Source organism: Gobius niger (genome assembly GCF_951799975.1).
Source record: "Gobius niger genome assembly, chromosome: 6".
Lineage (NCBI taxonomy): Eukaryota > Metazoa > Chordata > Actinopteri > Gobiiformes > Gobiidae > Gobius > Gobius niger.
The window spans coordinates 5,124,435-5,142,608 of NC_136857.1; the positions used below are offsets into that span (position 1 = coordinate 5,124,435).

At 39.3% G+C, this 18,174-nt stretch overlaps 1 protein-coding gene across 1 annotated transcript in view; it reads left to right on the top strand.

Moving 5' to 3' along the window:
• The window catches only part of LOC306964689 (nuclear receptor coactivator 3-like), a 127,430-nt gene that overhangs the window by 84,399 nt on the left and 24,857 nt on the right, over nucleotides 1-18,174 (top strand). Inside the window, exon 3 of the mRNA XM_079558790.1 lies at nucleotides 11,909-12,016. Within this exon, the coding sequence (XP_079414916.1) occupies nucleotides 11,928-12,016 (89 nt within the window). The 5' untranslated portion in view covers nucleotides 11,909-11,927. The remainder of the gene's footprint in view (nucleotides 1-11,908; nucleotides 12,017-18,174) is intronic.

Consider the following 18,174-nt stretch of genomic DNA (forward strand, 5'->3'; position numbering starts at 1 on the left):
TTTAATCCAATTTGAGCTGGACATTTGATTATGCTGGAGTTTATTTTATTTTTTTGTGTCTGTAATTTTGCACTGAATATGGAAAGCACTTTGGGACAGTACCCTGTTTTTAAATGTGCTATATAAATAAACCTTGACCTTGACCTTGACCTTATTTCTGCTGACATAAAAGACTAACTCCTTCCCTCTGGTTCTTTACATGGAGAGGCACCGCAACCAGTACTATTAACTTAACTTCAGTTTCTGTGTTTTATTCGTTTACTTTTTTGTAGTTTATTTGTTTATTATATATAAGCACCCACCCCCAAAATCCAAACAATAAAATAATACAAAGGAACATAGTGCAAAAGGAACATAGTGTAGCAAGGAAACAACAGCAAAAAAAAACGAATTGTATACACTCACAGTATCCGATCATGGTAGAAAAGACCATTTACAAGATGGCGTTTACGTGACTGAAACGCATGCACTGTATCCCCAAAAAGGACTAACACTGAATACGAAACAATAATAACACAGACGGCATCTCTGGAATCGCCCATTTATGGTCATGTTTGAAAACAGTTAAGGGGGGATTCTACCTGTATAGACTCAGACAAAAGCAGCGATTAGGAAGATTTATTGACATGTATATTAGTTTTGGCGATCAGACCCCGGCGGTAACATCGATGTATGAAAGTCAGTATGGATAAACAGCTTGTAGTTAGGGATGCCTCCCCCGGAGCCTGGACACTGGTGGTGGTATGGGAGACCCGTGAAGCTGCAGCAGGGAGAAGCCGTGGATGGAAGAGGCGGAGATGGGGCGGAGGCGGGTCGCAGCGCAGCTGGGAAGCGAACGAACCATGATTGCTGGGGCTTAAAAGCGGGACCCAGGGCGATGATTGGCTGCTATGGAGGTGCGGCTCTTACGCTGAGGTGGAGGTGTGGCCCTCTCGGAAGCGATCATTGGCTGGAGGTATGCGATGCTGAAAATCGTCTCCCAGGTTGAATTAATGCCTAGGCTTCATAGCAATTTGGAGAAAAATCTACACTTTCTCTAATTATTCAAAAACTACTTGAACAAATGCTGAATTATGAATATAGTTTTCTACTAAATAAAGATACAAAGACATGGAGAGGAACAAAGTGGTTCAACAGCCCATAAATACATAAATAACAGAGAATGCTAATCATGCTAATTCTAATGCTACGACTGCCGTTTTTTCACTTCTGCTGAACAATCTGCTGTGAATAAACATCCATATGGACCCAATTTAGATTTGGATCTGTTTGTATGTGATGAATAAGTTCATATTCCGCCAGAAAACGGCTAAAAAGAGTGGAAAATTGTGATTGTGTACAGTGACTCAAGCCAGTGGTTAACAGTTAATCAATAATCATTTGATAAAGCGCCTCTAGCGTCTCTCCTCCTCCACTGCACTGCACCTCCCGTTCCCCTCCTCTCACATTGGGCTCGTCCATGACCTCACTCCCGCAGCCTCCTCCTCGCCCCGCTGCTTTGTGCCCGCCTGGCCTCGCCCCGCTGCCTGGCTGGTGACACCCGGCGCTGTGCCTGTGGCGTGTAATTGACTTTCTCCCTCCCCGCGCCAGGCTGGAGGTGACCCATTTCCCTGGGGCATTCAGCGGCTTCTAATCAACCATTCTCCGGGGCCGCCGCTTTCACTCCGCAATTAGAGCAGCTCCCCCTTTGAGAGCGCTGTCAATGGGGTATAGTGCGGGGCGGGCGGAAAGGGGTGGGCATCAGCGGCGCCGGAGCAGAGACCGGAGACTTTGGCGCAGACACTTTTCTAGCCCGGAGTGGTGAGTCTCCTCAAGTGGTGGTACATGGGCTCCTTCTGGTGGTGCTTCGGCTCCGCATTTTGAAAGATGATTTGCATGTTTTTACTGCTCTCCTCATTTAGGCCAAGTTTGGTCACGCCATCCTTTTCACTTTTAAAGCCCATTTCCTCGTATTTCAAAGATGAGCAGGGCTGGGTGTTGTTAAACGATACCCATGTGTGTGATATCGGTAAGAGAGTTAAAGGAATAGGCCACCGTTTTTCCATACTGAGATATGTTCTTACCTTAGCTTTGACGAGTTCTTAAGGACCTGTCTGATCTTCCCCCGTGCCTTCAGTCACGTAAACACAGCGCAGACGGCGTTAGCATTTAGCCTCTCCCTCTCTCCTCAATAGCTCCAAAACTGGTCAAGATAGAAGCTACCAAGCTCTTCCACGTTTTCCCTATTTATATATGGTTACGTGAAGTGTTCCACTACAAAGTATAATTACACAAAATTAAACAATGTGGATTTTCTAAGCGGATAAAAGGGGGAACTATATTGTAAGGCGTAATAATACCAGGAGTGGTTGGAAATCCGCGCAGTAATCTTCACTTTACTGTGCGGATGCCAAACTACTCTTTGTATTATTACGGAAGACCAGACAGGTCCTATAGAACTCATCAAAGCTAAGGTAAGAACATATCTCAGTATGTAAAAACGGTGGCCTGTTCCTTTAAAAAGTACTGGTATCGAAAAAATGAAAGTATCGAAAGGAGCTACCGAAATAAAATCTTGATTTTTTTTTCTACTGTTGGTCCAGGATCATGAAAGGAAGTGACCTGGTTGTTTCTGCTCAAATATGTATTTTTTTCTTTTTCCCACTTTGCCCAATTTATTCCTGTTTTTTATTTTTTTTTAAATGTTTGCCCCATTTTCCATTATTTATTATTATTATTGCTATTATTTATTTATTTATTTTTGCAAAATTTACAAAATACTTCAATATCAAATGGTCCGTTACAGTTAGGGTTAGTTAACCTTAATCAGGATAATTAGGGTTAAGAACGGCAAATGTAACGTAAGTTGTGTTTCCCTCACACAGATCTCACACATATTTTTAGAAACTAGAAGGTCTTGGCTTTCAAATTAGACATCACACTGGCACATATAGGCTAGAAGCTCTCCAGTCAATACGCTTTGAGGTTTGGATGTAAATAATTGTTAACCCTAACCCTAACCCTAAAGTGGAAGTTAAGTGGTTAATGGATTTCTTCTTCCCTGATGGCACGGGCATATTCCAAGATGACAATGCCAGGATTCATGGGGCTCATAGTTGAAAAAAATTGGGAGGCTTGAGTGCTACTTGGATGTAAAAAAGTTGTATAAACTTGGTCTTTTGGGTGCTCTTCAGTGCAGGGATCCGTTTCAGCAAAACAAATCAAACAAACTGAGGCACTCCAAAAGTAGAGATTATAAAAAGCCTTTATTTAAACATGGCTAGATGTGGGTGTCACGTTTTGGATCGGCCACAGAGTCCAGATCTTGACCCCATTGAGAGTCTTTGAGATGTGCTGGAGAAGGCTTTGCACTGTGGTCATGCTCTCCCTATCATCAATACAAGATCTTGGTGAAAAAGTAATGCAACACTGGATCTTTTGACATTGCAGAAGCTCATTGAAACAACGCCACAGAGACTGCACGCTGTAGTCAAAGCTAAAGGCCGTCCAGTGGAAAATTCAAGTGTGTAACTTTTTTGTTTTGGCACCTTATGTTTAGTCAGGCAGTGTATTTCCTGATGCGCTTCCTTTAAAAAGTGTAGTTAACACTGGAGCTTAATAAAATGCTAAACTGACTTCCTTTGTTTTAGTTTTCTTTCATCAACACCTGAAGTTGCGTAGTTTCATTTGCAAAATCCAAAATCTGAGTAATGACGAAGCTCTCTCTTGTGTGGAAGTGGTCCCAGAAACTCTTCATAACCTACATGAACTCAGTGCTGGCAGTTTGAAGCATTAACTGACTTTGAGCCCGTGGGCAAGACACTTCATGGGGATTTGCATGAGTGTTCAGGGCTTTGAGTGCCAAACAAAAGTAGGAAAGTGTTAAGCTGTGGGTTTGTTTTTCTGGGCCAGACGGGGGCCGCTGTGGGTGGAGTTTGCACTTCCTTTGTTTGGGTGGGTTTTCTCCGGGGGGTTTTCAGGTGTTGCACTGTGGTCGCTGACACGGCTCCTGACAGGTCGCCCTGTTTGGGGATGGGTCACGTGCAGGAAACAAACTACAAATCGTTATTAGGATAATTCAAACGATATTGCCATGTTCAGTTTTGATGATCTTGTCTTCTTGAAGGGTTTGACTTGAGATTGTGAGATGAGTAGGGCTGAGTGCTGTTTAAAGATACCAGTATTGTATCGGTAAAAGAGTTAAGAAGTACTAGTATCGAAAGGAGCTACCAAAATAAATCTTAATTTTTTTTCTGCTGTTGGTCAAGAGACATGAAGGGAAGTGACATGGTTGTTTCTGCTCAAATAAATATTTTTTTCTTTTTCCCAATTTTTGCCCAATTTTTCCATTTTTTTTGTTTGTTTTTTTAAATTTGCCCCATTTTATTATTATTTTTTTTTATTATTATTTTTTTTTACAAAATGTTGTGTCTTATTTTTGTCTCAATTTTTTTCTTTTTTTTGGGATCCTTCATTTTTTCCATATTTTCCCCATTTTTGCCCAATTTTTGCAATTTTTTTTTCACATTTTTGCAAATTTACTTGTCCAATGTTCTCCCCATTTTTCCCATTGTTTTCCTTTTACTTCACACAATTTTTTCTTTGTTTTCCCAATTTGTTTCCGTCATTTTTATCATATTTTTCCCCATTTCCCTCCATTTGTTCCCAATTTTATTCCCCCATTTTCCCCTTATTTTTGCCTCATTTTTGCCCCAATTTTTTCCCCATTTTTTCAAATTTACTTGTCCAATGTTTGCCCCATTTTCTCCATTTTTTTTCTTTTACTTTACACAATTTTGTCTTTGTTTTCCCAATTTGTTTCCGTAATTTTTCCCAATTTTTCCCCATTTCCCTCCATTTGTTCCCAATTTTATCCCCCCATTTTCCCCGTATATTTGCCTCATTTTTGCCCAATTTCTTCTACACACTTTTCCCTTATTTTTGCCACAATATCTCCCAATTTCCCCCCATTTTCCCCCCAAAAGACTCCCCTATTTTTGTAAATTTGACTATATTCTAAACAGTACTGTTCTGTTTCTGGTTCTAGATGAATCATATTTTAGTATCTGAAAAAGTATCGCTCAGCCCTGTTGACGAGTAGAGAAACCTGAGAGGAAGCCTGAGAAGTGCAGGTGAAAACTGTGCAGCAGACAAAAGAGCTGGAGACAGTCGGACAGGGGCCACCTGAGGGACGAGTTTAAAGCCAAAAAAACCTGAAGGAAAAGAAACTCTGGAGGAGGGAGCGGGCATCTTCACAGCACGGCGTCTCGGCATGTTGTCTTTAGAAGATGTGTAAGTATCCCCCTGTTGTCTCGCCTTGAAAGAGAATACACGCGCGATTTCCTGCAGTTCGGGGAGCCCGTGAAAGCACCGCCCTCTTTATTGATTCCGTCTCACCACCAGTGCGCATCCTCTACTTGTTTAAACCAGGTGTGATCCTGCCCGAAAAAAAAACAGAGATTTGAAAATATTCCGTCTAAGAACGCAATCAGATTTCTTTTTTTAATGGAGAGCTTATGATCCCAGCAGAAGGATTCGGAGATGATGGAGGCGAGTTGATTGAATAAGAGCTCCCCCGTCGTTGGTCCCTGATTTGGCATGCAGGAGAGGCAGCGCTTCGGTCAGAGGATAACCATGTAATCAATGGAATGAGAACGCTGCTCCGGCTGTGAAGGTTAAGAGGGTAGAGGAGTCTCACAACTCGTGCGTGCTCGCGCCTCGCTCACGCGCACGGGCCGGACCGGAGAGCACACGTCCTTCCCTCACCTAAGCCCCGCTCCTGCCCCCCTCGCTCCTCGCTCGTGCCTGTGTCTGTAAAGCTGCTGAGAGGTGAAGCAGAGTGACCGCGGTTGATCTCCTTTAGAGGCTTCGGTCTGGACACGCCGGTCCGATGGAGGCTGGTGTTAAAGCGGCCTGCGGGACGGATAGAGATGGTTTTAACCTATTTCTGATTAGATGATTGTGTTTTTTTCAGTTCATTTTGCGTTCACCATTTGCCATTGCATTCAGATTTGTGAGAAGATTGTAGTATGAACGACATATGATTATTGATTGACTGCGGAATTCTTCCGCAGTCAATTATTGGTTTTCATGTTCTTTATTATTATTCCTCTTCCATCTTTTTCCCGATTTTCTAGAGCTTTCAGCACCTTCATGCTTTGTGCAATTTATGCAAGTTATGCATCAAAACGTTCCGCATGTTGAGGAGAAGGGTGCTATTACTTTTGGGACTTCTGCAACTTACGTTTTTTCCGCAATCGGACAAAATGTCGGAGATTTTTCCCATTGACTTATAATGGGGCTGCCGGAAATCCATGCTTTTCTGCACTTTTGTCTGCATTTTCTGCAATTTCTGCACTTTGTGCATGTTCAGCTTATGCAACTTGTGGGTTTTGAGTAAAAATTGGCCTTCTGCAGTTTTCCAGTTTTTTTATACGGGAGTTTGAAATTTTTGCATTGGTGTGTATGTGGGAATCCAGCCAATGGGGAGACTCCAGAACTTTCAGCCATTTGTGCAGCTTCTGCCAATCAAGCACTTTTAACAGTTTGACCAGTTTATGGAATATAAAAGTTTATGCAATATTAACAATTTATGCAAATTAACCACTTTATGCATTTTAAACCGTTTATGCAACTTAAGAGTTTATGCCATTTAGGATTTATGATTTTTAAAGAGTTTATGCAATTTACATAATTTATGCAAATGAACCCATTCATGCATTTTACCACTTTATGCAGTTTATACAATTTATGCAACATGACATTTTATGCATTTTACCAGTTTATGCAAAATAGATTATGCAAATTAACCACTTTATGGAATTAAAACAGTTTATGCATTTTAAAGCACTATAATGCAATTTAATAGGGATTTTCGCATATAACCAATTCATGCAATTTGAACATTTTATGCATTTTACCAGTTTATGCAAATTAGATTATGCAAATTAAGCAATTTATGCAATTTGAAGAGTTTATGCAATTTCTGCATTCGCTTCCCGCAATTCCGCAGTCAATCGCAATGGCGCAGCCATTGCATTTCTAGTTGTTATTGTAATAGAAAGTGATGAATATCCTTATCGCAAGAAGCCACTAAGATCCTCTTTCGGACTTAAATTTACACATATTCAGCCTTAAAGAGGGGGTGTTATGCTTTTTTCAGTCACATAGCAGCAGTCTATATCACACTACAATGATGGCGAAACCTTCTGTTGGTCTGTAAATGCAGTGAATTAGAATAACTGCCTTGTATAAAATTGCTCTCTCAAAATGGCTGTAGCGAATGTCTTGAAATAGGTCTCAAAAATGTGACAAAAATGTGACAAAAATTCAACAAAAGTAACAAAAATTCAACCAAAAAGTGATAAAAATTCAACAAAAATGTGACAAAAATGTGACAAAAATTCAACAAAAATTCAACAAAAATTCAACAAAAATTTAACAAAAATTCAACAAAAATTCAACAAAAATTCAACAAAAAATTCAACCAAAAAGTGATAAAAATTCAACAAAAATGTGACAAAAATGTGACAAAAATTCAACAAAAATTCAACAAAAATGTGACAAAAATGTGACAAAAATGTGACAAAATTGAACAAAAATGCAACAAAAATGTGACAAAAATGTGACAAAAATGTGACAAAATTCAACAAAAATGCAACAAAAATTCAACAAAAATGTGACAAAAATTTAACAAAAATGTGACAAAATTCAACAAAAATGTGACAAAAATTCAGCAAAAATGTGACAAAAATGTGACATCCATCCATCCATCCATTTTCTTCCGCTTTATCCGGGGCCGGGTCGCGGGGGCAGCAGTCTCAGCAGAGATGCCCAAACTTCCCGATCCACACACACTTCCTCCAGCTGTTCTGGGGGGACCCCGAGGCGACACCAGGCCAGCTCGGAGACATAGTCCCACCACCGTGTCCTGGGTCTTCCACGAGGCCTTGTCCCACTAGGACATGCCTGGAACACCTCCCGCGGGAGGCGACCAGGAGGCATCCGAAACAGATGCCCGAGCCACCTCAGCTGGCTCCTTTCGACGTGGAGGAGCAGCGACTCTACTCCGAGCTCCTCCCGGGTAGCTGAGCTCCTCACCCGATCTCGGAGGGTGCGCCCAGCCACCCTGCGAAGGAAACTCATTTCGGCCGCTTGTATTCGCGATCTTGTCCTTTCGGTCATTACCCAAATCTCATGACCATAGGTGAGGGTGGGAACGTAGATCGATCGGTAAATCGAGAGCTTTGCCCTCCGACTCAGCTCCCTCTTCACCACGACAGACCGATACAGCGACCGCATCACTGCTGACGCTGCACCGATCCGTCTGTCGATCTCACGCTCCATCCGTCCCTCACTCGTGAACAAGACCCCGAGATACTTGAACTCCTCCACTTGAGGTAAGGACTCCCCACCGACCTGGAGAGGGGAAACCACCTTTTTCCGGTGGAGAACCATGGCCTCGGATTTGGAGGTGCTGATCCTCATCCCAGCCGCTACACACTCGGCTGCAAACCGCCCCAGTGCGTGCTGAAGGTCCTGGTTCGTTGAAGCCATCAGAACAACATCATCTGCAAACAGCAGAGATGAGACTCTGAGGCTCCCAAACCGGACACCCTCCGGCCCCTAACTGCGCCTAGAAATTCTGTCCATAAAAGTAATGAACAGAACCGGTGACAAAGGGCAGCCCTGGCGGAGACCAACACGCACCGGGAACAGGTCTGACTTACTGCCGGCAATGCGAACCAAGCTCCTGCTGCTCATACAGGGAACGGACAGCCCTTAGCAGAGGGCCCCGGACCCCATACTCCCGGAGCACCCCCCACAGGGCACCACGAGGGACGCGGTCGAACGCTTTCTCCAAGTCCACAAAACACATGTGGACTGGTTGGGCGAACTCCCACGAACCCTCGAGTACCCGACGGAGGGTATAGAGCTGGTCCAGTGTGCCACGACAGACAGACAGAAATTCAACAAAAATGTGACAAAAATGTGACAGAAATTCAACAAAAATGTGACAAAAATTCAACAAAAATGTGACAAAAATTCAACAAAAATGGGACAAAAATGTGACAGAAATTCAACAAAAATGTGACAAAAATTCAACAAAAAGTGACAAAAATTCAACAAACATTCAATAAAACTTCAACAAAAAATGAAAAAAAAAAAAAAAAACACAGCAACAGCGCGAGGAAAAAGGTCAGTTTTGTGGGTCTTAGCTTTCAAATGAGGTGTTCCACAGCCAAAAAAAGGACAGAATGCATTTGGTTTAGGCGGGTGGTAAGAGCTTAAAATATGTATTTGTGGAAGTGTCACAATTACGCTAATTTGGGCCAGGCTGGTCAGAGTCCAGGGCTGTTTTTTCAGTCCCAGTCCGGCCCTGTTTGCCTCAGTCTCAGTTTTGGTCTTTTTCAAGTCTTCTTTCTACACAATTTGCTGAAGAACTTGTGCCTTTCGATTTGTGTTTAATCAGAATGGAACATATTGAGTTGAAATGGTTTTTTGAAATATCCTAATAATACCGTTATCGCGATATTTCACAGCAGTATCGCAAATCGCAAGTTGTTCAATATCATTCAGTCCTAGTTTAGTGTTTTATGACTTGTTTCCGTCATAACAAAACATAAAAGGTCCAAAATAAAGCTGGATTAGGTCCTTTATACAGATTTGTAATTGCTGTTTCTTGTATTTCATGCTGCTCTGCTCGAGGTTTGCTCTCAAAATGAACTTCGTTGTGATTAATTTTGCGATGACAATAAAGACCCTTCTATCCGATCCTTATTTAAACTTCTTCACCAAACACTTCTGGTGAACGACGCGCCACATACTGTTTCTGCCTTTTTTTTCGCCTCCACACACTGAGCTCAGCGTCTCTCACTCACTTCCTGAGAGAGTGTGTTGCATTGTGGGATACAGACGGGTTATCATCAGAGAGACACGGCTCATCCCGAGTGTGGGCAGGAAGGGGGTGTACCATACGCATCAGCGCCACAGTACTGTACAAACAAAAACAAGTGTTTTCTCAAAGGGAGAGGAGGCGGAAGACTAGACATGTTGATATGTGCCGCCGCATGCCAAGAGGATTTTATTTGCATGATTTATACACATTTATCTGTGTTTATCCTGATGTGTTCTTTCGCTGTCCGGCGAGAGCTGGATGTTTCAGCTGGAGATCTCTCGGTTTATTCAAATAAGCAAATGGCTCTCCGTAAAGCTCAATATTTATATTATCTATAAATAACTGTCTGATTTTCAATGCCATTACAGGTCCCATAAAATGTGAAATATCATAAAAAACATCCGACCATGTTGCTGTGACCATTTCATGATTTAAATGAGATGTCATGCAAATATTTTATCATATTACCCAAATTTAAAAACGTCTAGAAAAAAAGCATCTAAAAAAAGGAGAGGAAGACGCAACAAATACAGCCATAAAGAGCGACAAAAAAAGCAATGAAAATGTGACAAAATGTGATTTAAAAGCTGCAAAAGAGCAACAAAAAAAACTCAGAAAAGCAATGAAAATGTTCCAAATAAAAAAGTGACAAATGCAGCAAAAAAGCAGCAGAAAGCGGCAAAGAAAAGTGATGGAAAAAAAGTTCTGACAACACAGTAACCACGCGAGGACAACGATCCGTTTAGATCAGTTTTGTAGGTCTTAGCTTTCAAATGAGGCGCTACACTGGCCGAAAGACTCTCATCCAGAAGCTTTTAGATTCAGGTAAAGCTGAACTGGAGAAAATGCACTCGGGTAAGACCGGTTTCATTTGGAGCTGATCTACACTCGAATGTGTTCATCACGGTGCCATGGATTTGCGATGACAGTGAAAGCTTGTTTTCACTGTTTTACAACGTGTTATTACCACCTCCCAAAACATTAATGCTGAGGCACCGAGTTAGAGAATTATATGTGATATTTCCAACTTACACTTTTTTTTTTCATTTAATATTAAATTTTCTCATTTTTCTCATCAGATTTTCTCCCAAAAATATCTAAATATCTAAATATATACACATATATACGCATACACACATGTACACATATATACACATATACACATATACACATATATACATATATACACATATACACATATAAACATATATACGCATACACACATACACACATATATACATATATACACATACATACATATACACATATATACATATATACACATATAAACATATATACACATATATACATATATACATATATACACATACACACATATACACATATACACACATACACACATATATACATATATACACATACACACATATACACATATATACATATATACACATATAAACATATATACGCATACACACATACACACATATAAACATATATACATATATACACATATACACATATAAACATATATACATATATACACATACACACATATAAACATATATACACATATACACGCATATACACATAGATACACATATACACATATATACACATATACACATATATACGCATATACACATAGATACACATATACACATATACACATATACACATATACACATATATACACATATAAACATATAAACATATACACATATATACGCATACAAACATATACACATATAAACATATATACATATATAAACATATATACACATACACACATATAAACATGTATACACACACATACACATGTCACAATGCCACAATTTTCTCTTTTATTCTTTATTTTATTTTATCATCATTACTCTTTATTCATTCAGTGTAGCCACAATGGAAGGGGAATCCTACACACCTACTGTTTACATCAAGATCAAATCCCAAACTGTATTATTTGTGTGAAATTGGGGAAACAACTGCAGTCTCTTATATTTTGTGAAATCTATGGCTTACTCAGCTTCTCCTGTGCTAACTCTGGCGTTCGCTCTCTGTCTCCCCCTGCAGGTGCTGATATGTGCGCACAATGAGCGGACTGGGGGAGAACTCCATGGAGCCTCTGAGCTCAGAGAACCGGAAGCGCAAGCTGTCGACGTGCGACACGCCAGGGCTGGGGTGAGTCTGCAGAACGCGGGGGTTAAACTGGGCCACTGGGTCACTGTTGGGGAGAGCGGAGAGAGGACCGTCCCGCGCTGTAAGACGGCGTCCTCGTGTGAACTCTGCGGGGGTTTAAGATTATCCCGGGCCTCATCGGAGTTATCACCGCGCTGATCAAGCCGTGTGGATGAGATGATTTGTTTTGTGCCGTCAGCAACTTTCCATTTGTCTGCTACAACCTGTTTTCTTTCCTTGGTTTGCCCCGTCTCATGGTGCAGGGGCTGGGGTGTTTTTTTTTTGGGGGGGCGGGGATTCTGTGGGGGGGGGATCAGTAGTTAAGTTGATTTTCACTTTAAGTATATTACTAAACTGTAACAAATAAACATAAAATACAGTTTACCACAATGCTGAACTTTAGCCTCTTATCCCTTAACCGAGCGCATTTCCTCCAGTTCGGCTTTACCCAAATCTTAAAGGTCACAGCCTATATGTCAGGGTAACGCCTCATTTGAAAGCTAAGACCTATGGAACTGATCACTCATGTTTTCGTCTCTTTTTGGCCTGGTTTTCGAATTTTTTTGTCATGTGTTGTTGTTTTTTTGCATCATGTTTGAGTCATGTTTTTGTCTAATTTTCTTCATTTTTTTATTGTGTTATTGTTGCTTTTCTGGCACATTTTTTTTAACTTTTTTTCCCATTTTCATTGCTTTATTATCATGTTTTTGTCGCTTGTTTAATGAGTTTTTGTTGCTTTTTTGTCACTTTTTGTTGCGTTTTCATCCTTGTTTTCAGTGCTGTTTTGACACTTTTTTCAAGAAGCTTTTAGATTTATTTTTTTGCTTTTTTCATCACTTTTTCCTTCCTTTTTTGAGTCATGTTTTCATCTCATTTTTGTCATTTTTTTAATTGTGTTATTGTTGCTTTTCTGGCACATTTTTTGACTTTTTTCCCCCCATTTTCATTGCTTTATAATCGTGTTTTTGTTGCTTTTTTGACACTTTTTTCAAGAAACTTTTAGATTTGGGTAAAGCCAGACTGGAGACATTGTGCTCAGTTCAAGTGGGGGTTAAGAGGCTAACTCATCCATTCTCTATTTGGAGCTATAGGTCAGAGTAACGCCGCATTTGAAAGCTAAGACCTATGAAACGGATCACTCATGTTTTCGTCTCTTTTTTGCTTTCTTCATCACTTTTTTCCCCGCTTTTTTGAGTCATGTTTTCATCTCATTTTTGTCTTTTTTTTTATTGTGTTATTGTTGCTTTTCTGGCACATTTTTCCCCCTTTTTTTCCCTTTTTCATTGCTTTATAATCGTGTTTTTGTCGCTTGTTTAATGAGTTTTTGTCGCCTTTTTGTCACTTTTTGTTGCGTTTTCATCCTCGTTTTCATCGCTGTTTTGACACTTTTTTCAAGAAGCTTTTAGATTTGGGTAAAGCCAGACTGGAGACATTGTGCTCAGTTCAGGTGGGGGTCAAGAGCCTCACTGATCCATTCTCTATTTGGAGCTATAGGTCAGAGTAACGCCTCATTTGAAAGCTAAGACCTATGAAACTGATCACTCATGTTTTCGTCTCTTTTTTGCCTGTTTTTTTTTTTAATTTTTTGGTCATGTTTTTTTTTTTCTTTTGGCTTTCTTCATCACTTTTTTCCTGCTTTTTTGAGTCATGTTTTCATCTAATTTTTGTCATTTTTTTATTGTGTTATTGTTGCTTTTCTGGCGCATTTCCCCCCCCTTTTTTTTCCCATATTCATTGCTTTATAATCGTGTTTTTGTCGCTTGTTGAATGAGTTTTTGTCGCCTTTTTGTCACTTTTTGTTGCGTTTTCATCCTCGTTTTCATCGCTGTTTTGACGCTTTTTTCAAGAAGCTTTTAGATTTGGGTAGCGCCAGACTGGAGACATTGTGCTCAGTTCAGGTGGGGGTTAAGAGCCTCACTCATCCGTTCTCTATTTGGAGCTATAGGTCAGAGTAACGCCTCATTTGAAAGCTAAGACCTATGAAACTGATCACTCATGTCTCTTTTTTGCCTGTTTTTTTTAATTTTTTGGTCATGTTTTTTTTTTTTTTTTTTACTTTCTTCATCACTTTTTTTCCTGCTTTTTTGAGTCATGTTTTCATCTCATTTTTGTCATTTTTTTATTGTGTTATTGTTGCTTTTCTGGCGCATTTTCCCCCCCTTTTTTTCCCATATTCATTGCTTTATAATCGTGTTTTTGTCGCCTGTTTAATGAGTTTTCATCGCTGTTTTGACACTTTTTTCAAGAAGCTTTTAGATTTGGGTAAAGCCAGACTTGAGACATTGTGCTCAGTTCAGGTGGGCGTCAAGAGCCTCACTGATCCATTCTCTATTTGGAGCTATAGGTCAGAGTAACGCCGCATTTGAAAGCTAAGACCTATGAAACTGATCACTCATGTTTTCGTCTCTTTTTTACTGTTTTTTTACATTTTTTGGTCACGTTTTTTTTGCTTTCTTCATCGCTTTTTCCCCGCTTTTTTGAGTCATGTTTTCATCTCATTTTTGGCATTTTTTTTATTGTGTTATTGTTGCTTTTTCTGGCACATTTTTCCCCCTTTTTTTTCCGTTTTTCATTGCTTTTTAATTGCCTTTTTGTCGCTTTTTGTTGCGTTTTCATCCTCGTTTTCATCCTCGTTTTCATCCTCGTTTTCATCGCTGTTCTGACACTTTTTTCAAGGCGCTTTTAGATTTGGGTAAAGCCAGACTTGAGACATTGTGCTCAGTTCAGGTGGGGGTCAAGAGCCTCACTGATCCGTTCTCTATTTGCAGTTAAAACCACAGCGCCCCCTCTGGCCGCCCCTGTGATAAATGTCTCTCTGTGTAAAACTTCAGTCGTTCAGGAGTTGCTAATTCTAGACGAGGGTTGTTGAGTCATCGTCCGTACTCTGCAGTTAGTTTCATCTCTCATCTAAGAAGCTTCGTCAGCAAAAGTAAAGAATTGCGCCCACGGCCGGACTTAATATAGACTCAGACAGTTGAGACTGAAACTCACCGAACAACAAATTACTCATCAACAGGTTGAGTAAAGAGAGGTGGGACAGGGACAAGCTGACTCCTCCCAGTGGGCTATATTTAGTCCGCCTGTAGGACAATTCTTTTTTTTATTTTTTTTTATTAGCCATTTGCAGTATACATTTTATTATCCAAATATATTTATTGAATTTACAATCGAGACTTCAAACTAAAGGCTCACACTGGTATAGATACAGACGGCATTTCGTCATAGAAGGGGGCGTGGCTTCGCCGAGGGGGAAAATAGAATCTTTAGAGCAACACAATTTTCCCTCTTTTTAGCCATTTTCTGGTGGAATATCAACTTAATTATCACATACAAATAAAGTCAAGTGTAAATCAGGCCCATATGGATATTTTCTCACAGCAGATTGTTCAGTAGAAGTGAAAAAACGGCAGTTGTAGCAAGCACTAGCTAACGTTAGCATTAGCCCGATGCTAACATGTAGCATTATGTTAGCATTCTCCGTTATTCATGTATTGATGGGCTGTTGAACCACTTTGCTCCTCCCCATGTCTTTGTATCTTTATTTAGTAGAAACTATATTCATATTTCAGCATTTGTTAAAGTAGTTTTTGAATAATTAGAGAAAATTTACATTTTTTCAAAATTGTTTTCCCCCTTAAGATACAGACGGCATCTCTGGAATCGCCCATATATGGTAATTTTTGAAAACAGTTAAGGGGGAAAACAATTTTGAAAAAATCTAAACTTTGTCTACAACTGCTGTTTTTTTGCTTCCACTGAACAATTTGTTGTGAGTAAATATCCATATGGGCCCGATTTACACCTGACTTCATTTGTATGTCATATTCCACCAGAAAATGGCTAAAAACAGTGAAAAATTGTGTTAAAAATAAAAAAATCTAAAGATTCTATTTTCCCCCTCGGTGAAGCCACACCCCCTTCTATGACGAGTTGCCGTCTGTATCTATAGAGACATTACATTATTTGAGAGAATACTCGGATATTGTATATATCCATCCATCCTGCACTGGCTCCGGATCAGCAGAGGGTCCGGTCCGTAACAAGATGGATGAATGTTGCTCAGCATCAAGGGAGCCCAGGAAGCAGTCGCTGGATCACTTCCTGGGGACCCCTCAGCCGTTCACACGGAGGCACTAAAACAGGAAAGTTAAAAATAACATAAAAATAAAAATAAATATATTTCACCTTCATAACTATACAAAAGTATAACAGTAAAAAGTATTTGAAACCATCATACAGAGACAAATACGTGTAAACATGATGAAGGAAACATTATAGTAAAAAAAAAAAGAAAAAAAAAAGATTTATATGTAGAAAAATATATATTGGAGAAAAAAAAAAAAAGCCAACAAGTTAGCATTCAATATATTTCAATAAAGGATTCCAGGTTATTTCCCATTTGTTCATATTTGTATTACAATTCTTTAGTGTCGCTGACCAAAGCCCTGTCTGGTTATAATATAAGGAATTCATGGATTTATGATACTGAATGAAACAATGAAAACATGCTCATCAATATGTTTTTATTATATAACTAGGTTGGATCCACCTTTACTCAGGTTCATGCAATTTCTCAACAATGTTTCCATTTGCTTAGTTTGGTGGAAATTACGAAATTTGGCAGAGAATTCCATTTGGTCATTCCCGTCAAAAACTCAATGAATCCCTTGTCATGTGTTTCATGGCGTTGCCGTAGCGATGACCAGAACTCCCCATTTACTCTAATAGAAAAATTGTATAATTGCGCAATTTTACCAAATGATTAGGGCAAATGGAAGCGTTTTTTATTCTCATTCCGTGTTCTGGTGAAACTCGGAAAATTAGAATATCGTCCAAAAGTTATTTTATTTCTGTAATTCAACTTCGAATGTGAAACGAATATATGATATAGACTCATTTCATGCAAAGTGACATATGTAAAGCCTTTGTTTGTTATAATTTTGGTGATTATGACTTACAGTCCAGTTTCACAATATTCTAATAGTGAGATTTTGAATTTGAGGTTTTTACAAGTTGAGCCATAATAATAAAGATTATAACAAATAAAGGCTAAATACCTCACTTGCATGTAATGAGTCGATCATATATTAGTTTCACAGTTTAAGTTGAATGACAGAAGGTAATACCATACCAACTTTATGTATAAAGCACTTTAAGAACTGTACAGTTGGCCAAAGTACAGAAACAGATACAAATATTTACAGTAAAAATATAAGGGAAAAAAGTACAACAACAACAGCAGCACCATCAATTTGTGTTAAACGCCAGAGAAAAAAGGTGCGTTTTTAGGAGAGATTTGAAAGCAGGGAGAGACTGGGCCTGTCTGATCTCTGATCTCTGATGGAGCTGGTTCCACAGCCGCGGGACAGAGAAGGCCCCATCTCCCCCAAGTTTGAGCTTGGTTTTTGGGACAACCAGTTGCAGCTGATCCACTGACCTGATGCACTTTTCCATGATATTCTAATTTTACGAGTTTCACCTGCACCATAAGCTTTCCAAAAATATATAGTTTTCATCAGTGTTAATTTCGTCGACTAAAATATTTAGTCTTAATTTTAGTCAAAGTGATGTTTTTGACGACTGAAAAAACTACATTAAACGTTTTTCATGAGACTAAAACTTAAATGTCCAGATATTTTAGTCGACTAAAGTAAGACTAAATAAAAATGAAGAGGAGAGACTAAAATCATCCAAGAGGAAGAGCCTCACATCAGCTCTGAGCTTTGTTCATGTGGAGCAGCTCCATGAAGCAAAGAACCTTGATTAAATATGATTATAATGAATATTATAAATGCAAATTTAGACGACTAAAACTAGACTAAAATTGAAGATATTTCTTTGATTAAATCTCAACTAAAATTAAATTACTTCATCAAAAGAGTAAGACTAAAACTAAATAAAAATATGTTGTCTAAATTAACACTGGTTTTCATGCACTGCAAAAAGTGGCTTCTTAGCAAGTAAAAACTGTCTTACTTTAAGAAATAAGTTCTTATTTTTTCCCTAAAAAGTAATAATGTTTTGCTGAGCAAAGTCTTCTTGAGAAAAAAAAATCTTATTTTAGGAAATAAAATCTGGTCACTTCTTGTTCAGATATATTTGCTAAAAACATGCTAATTTTTCTTGTAACAAGAAAGTAAAACTTTTTGAATCTTCTTCAG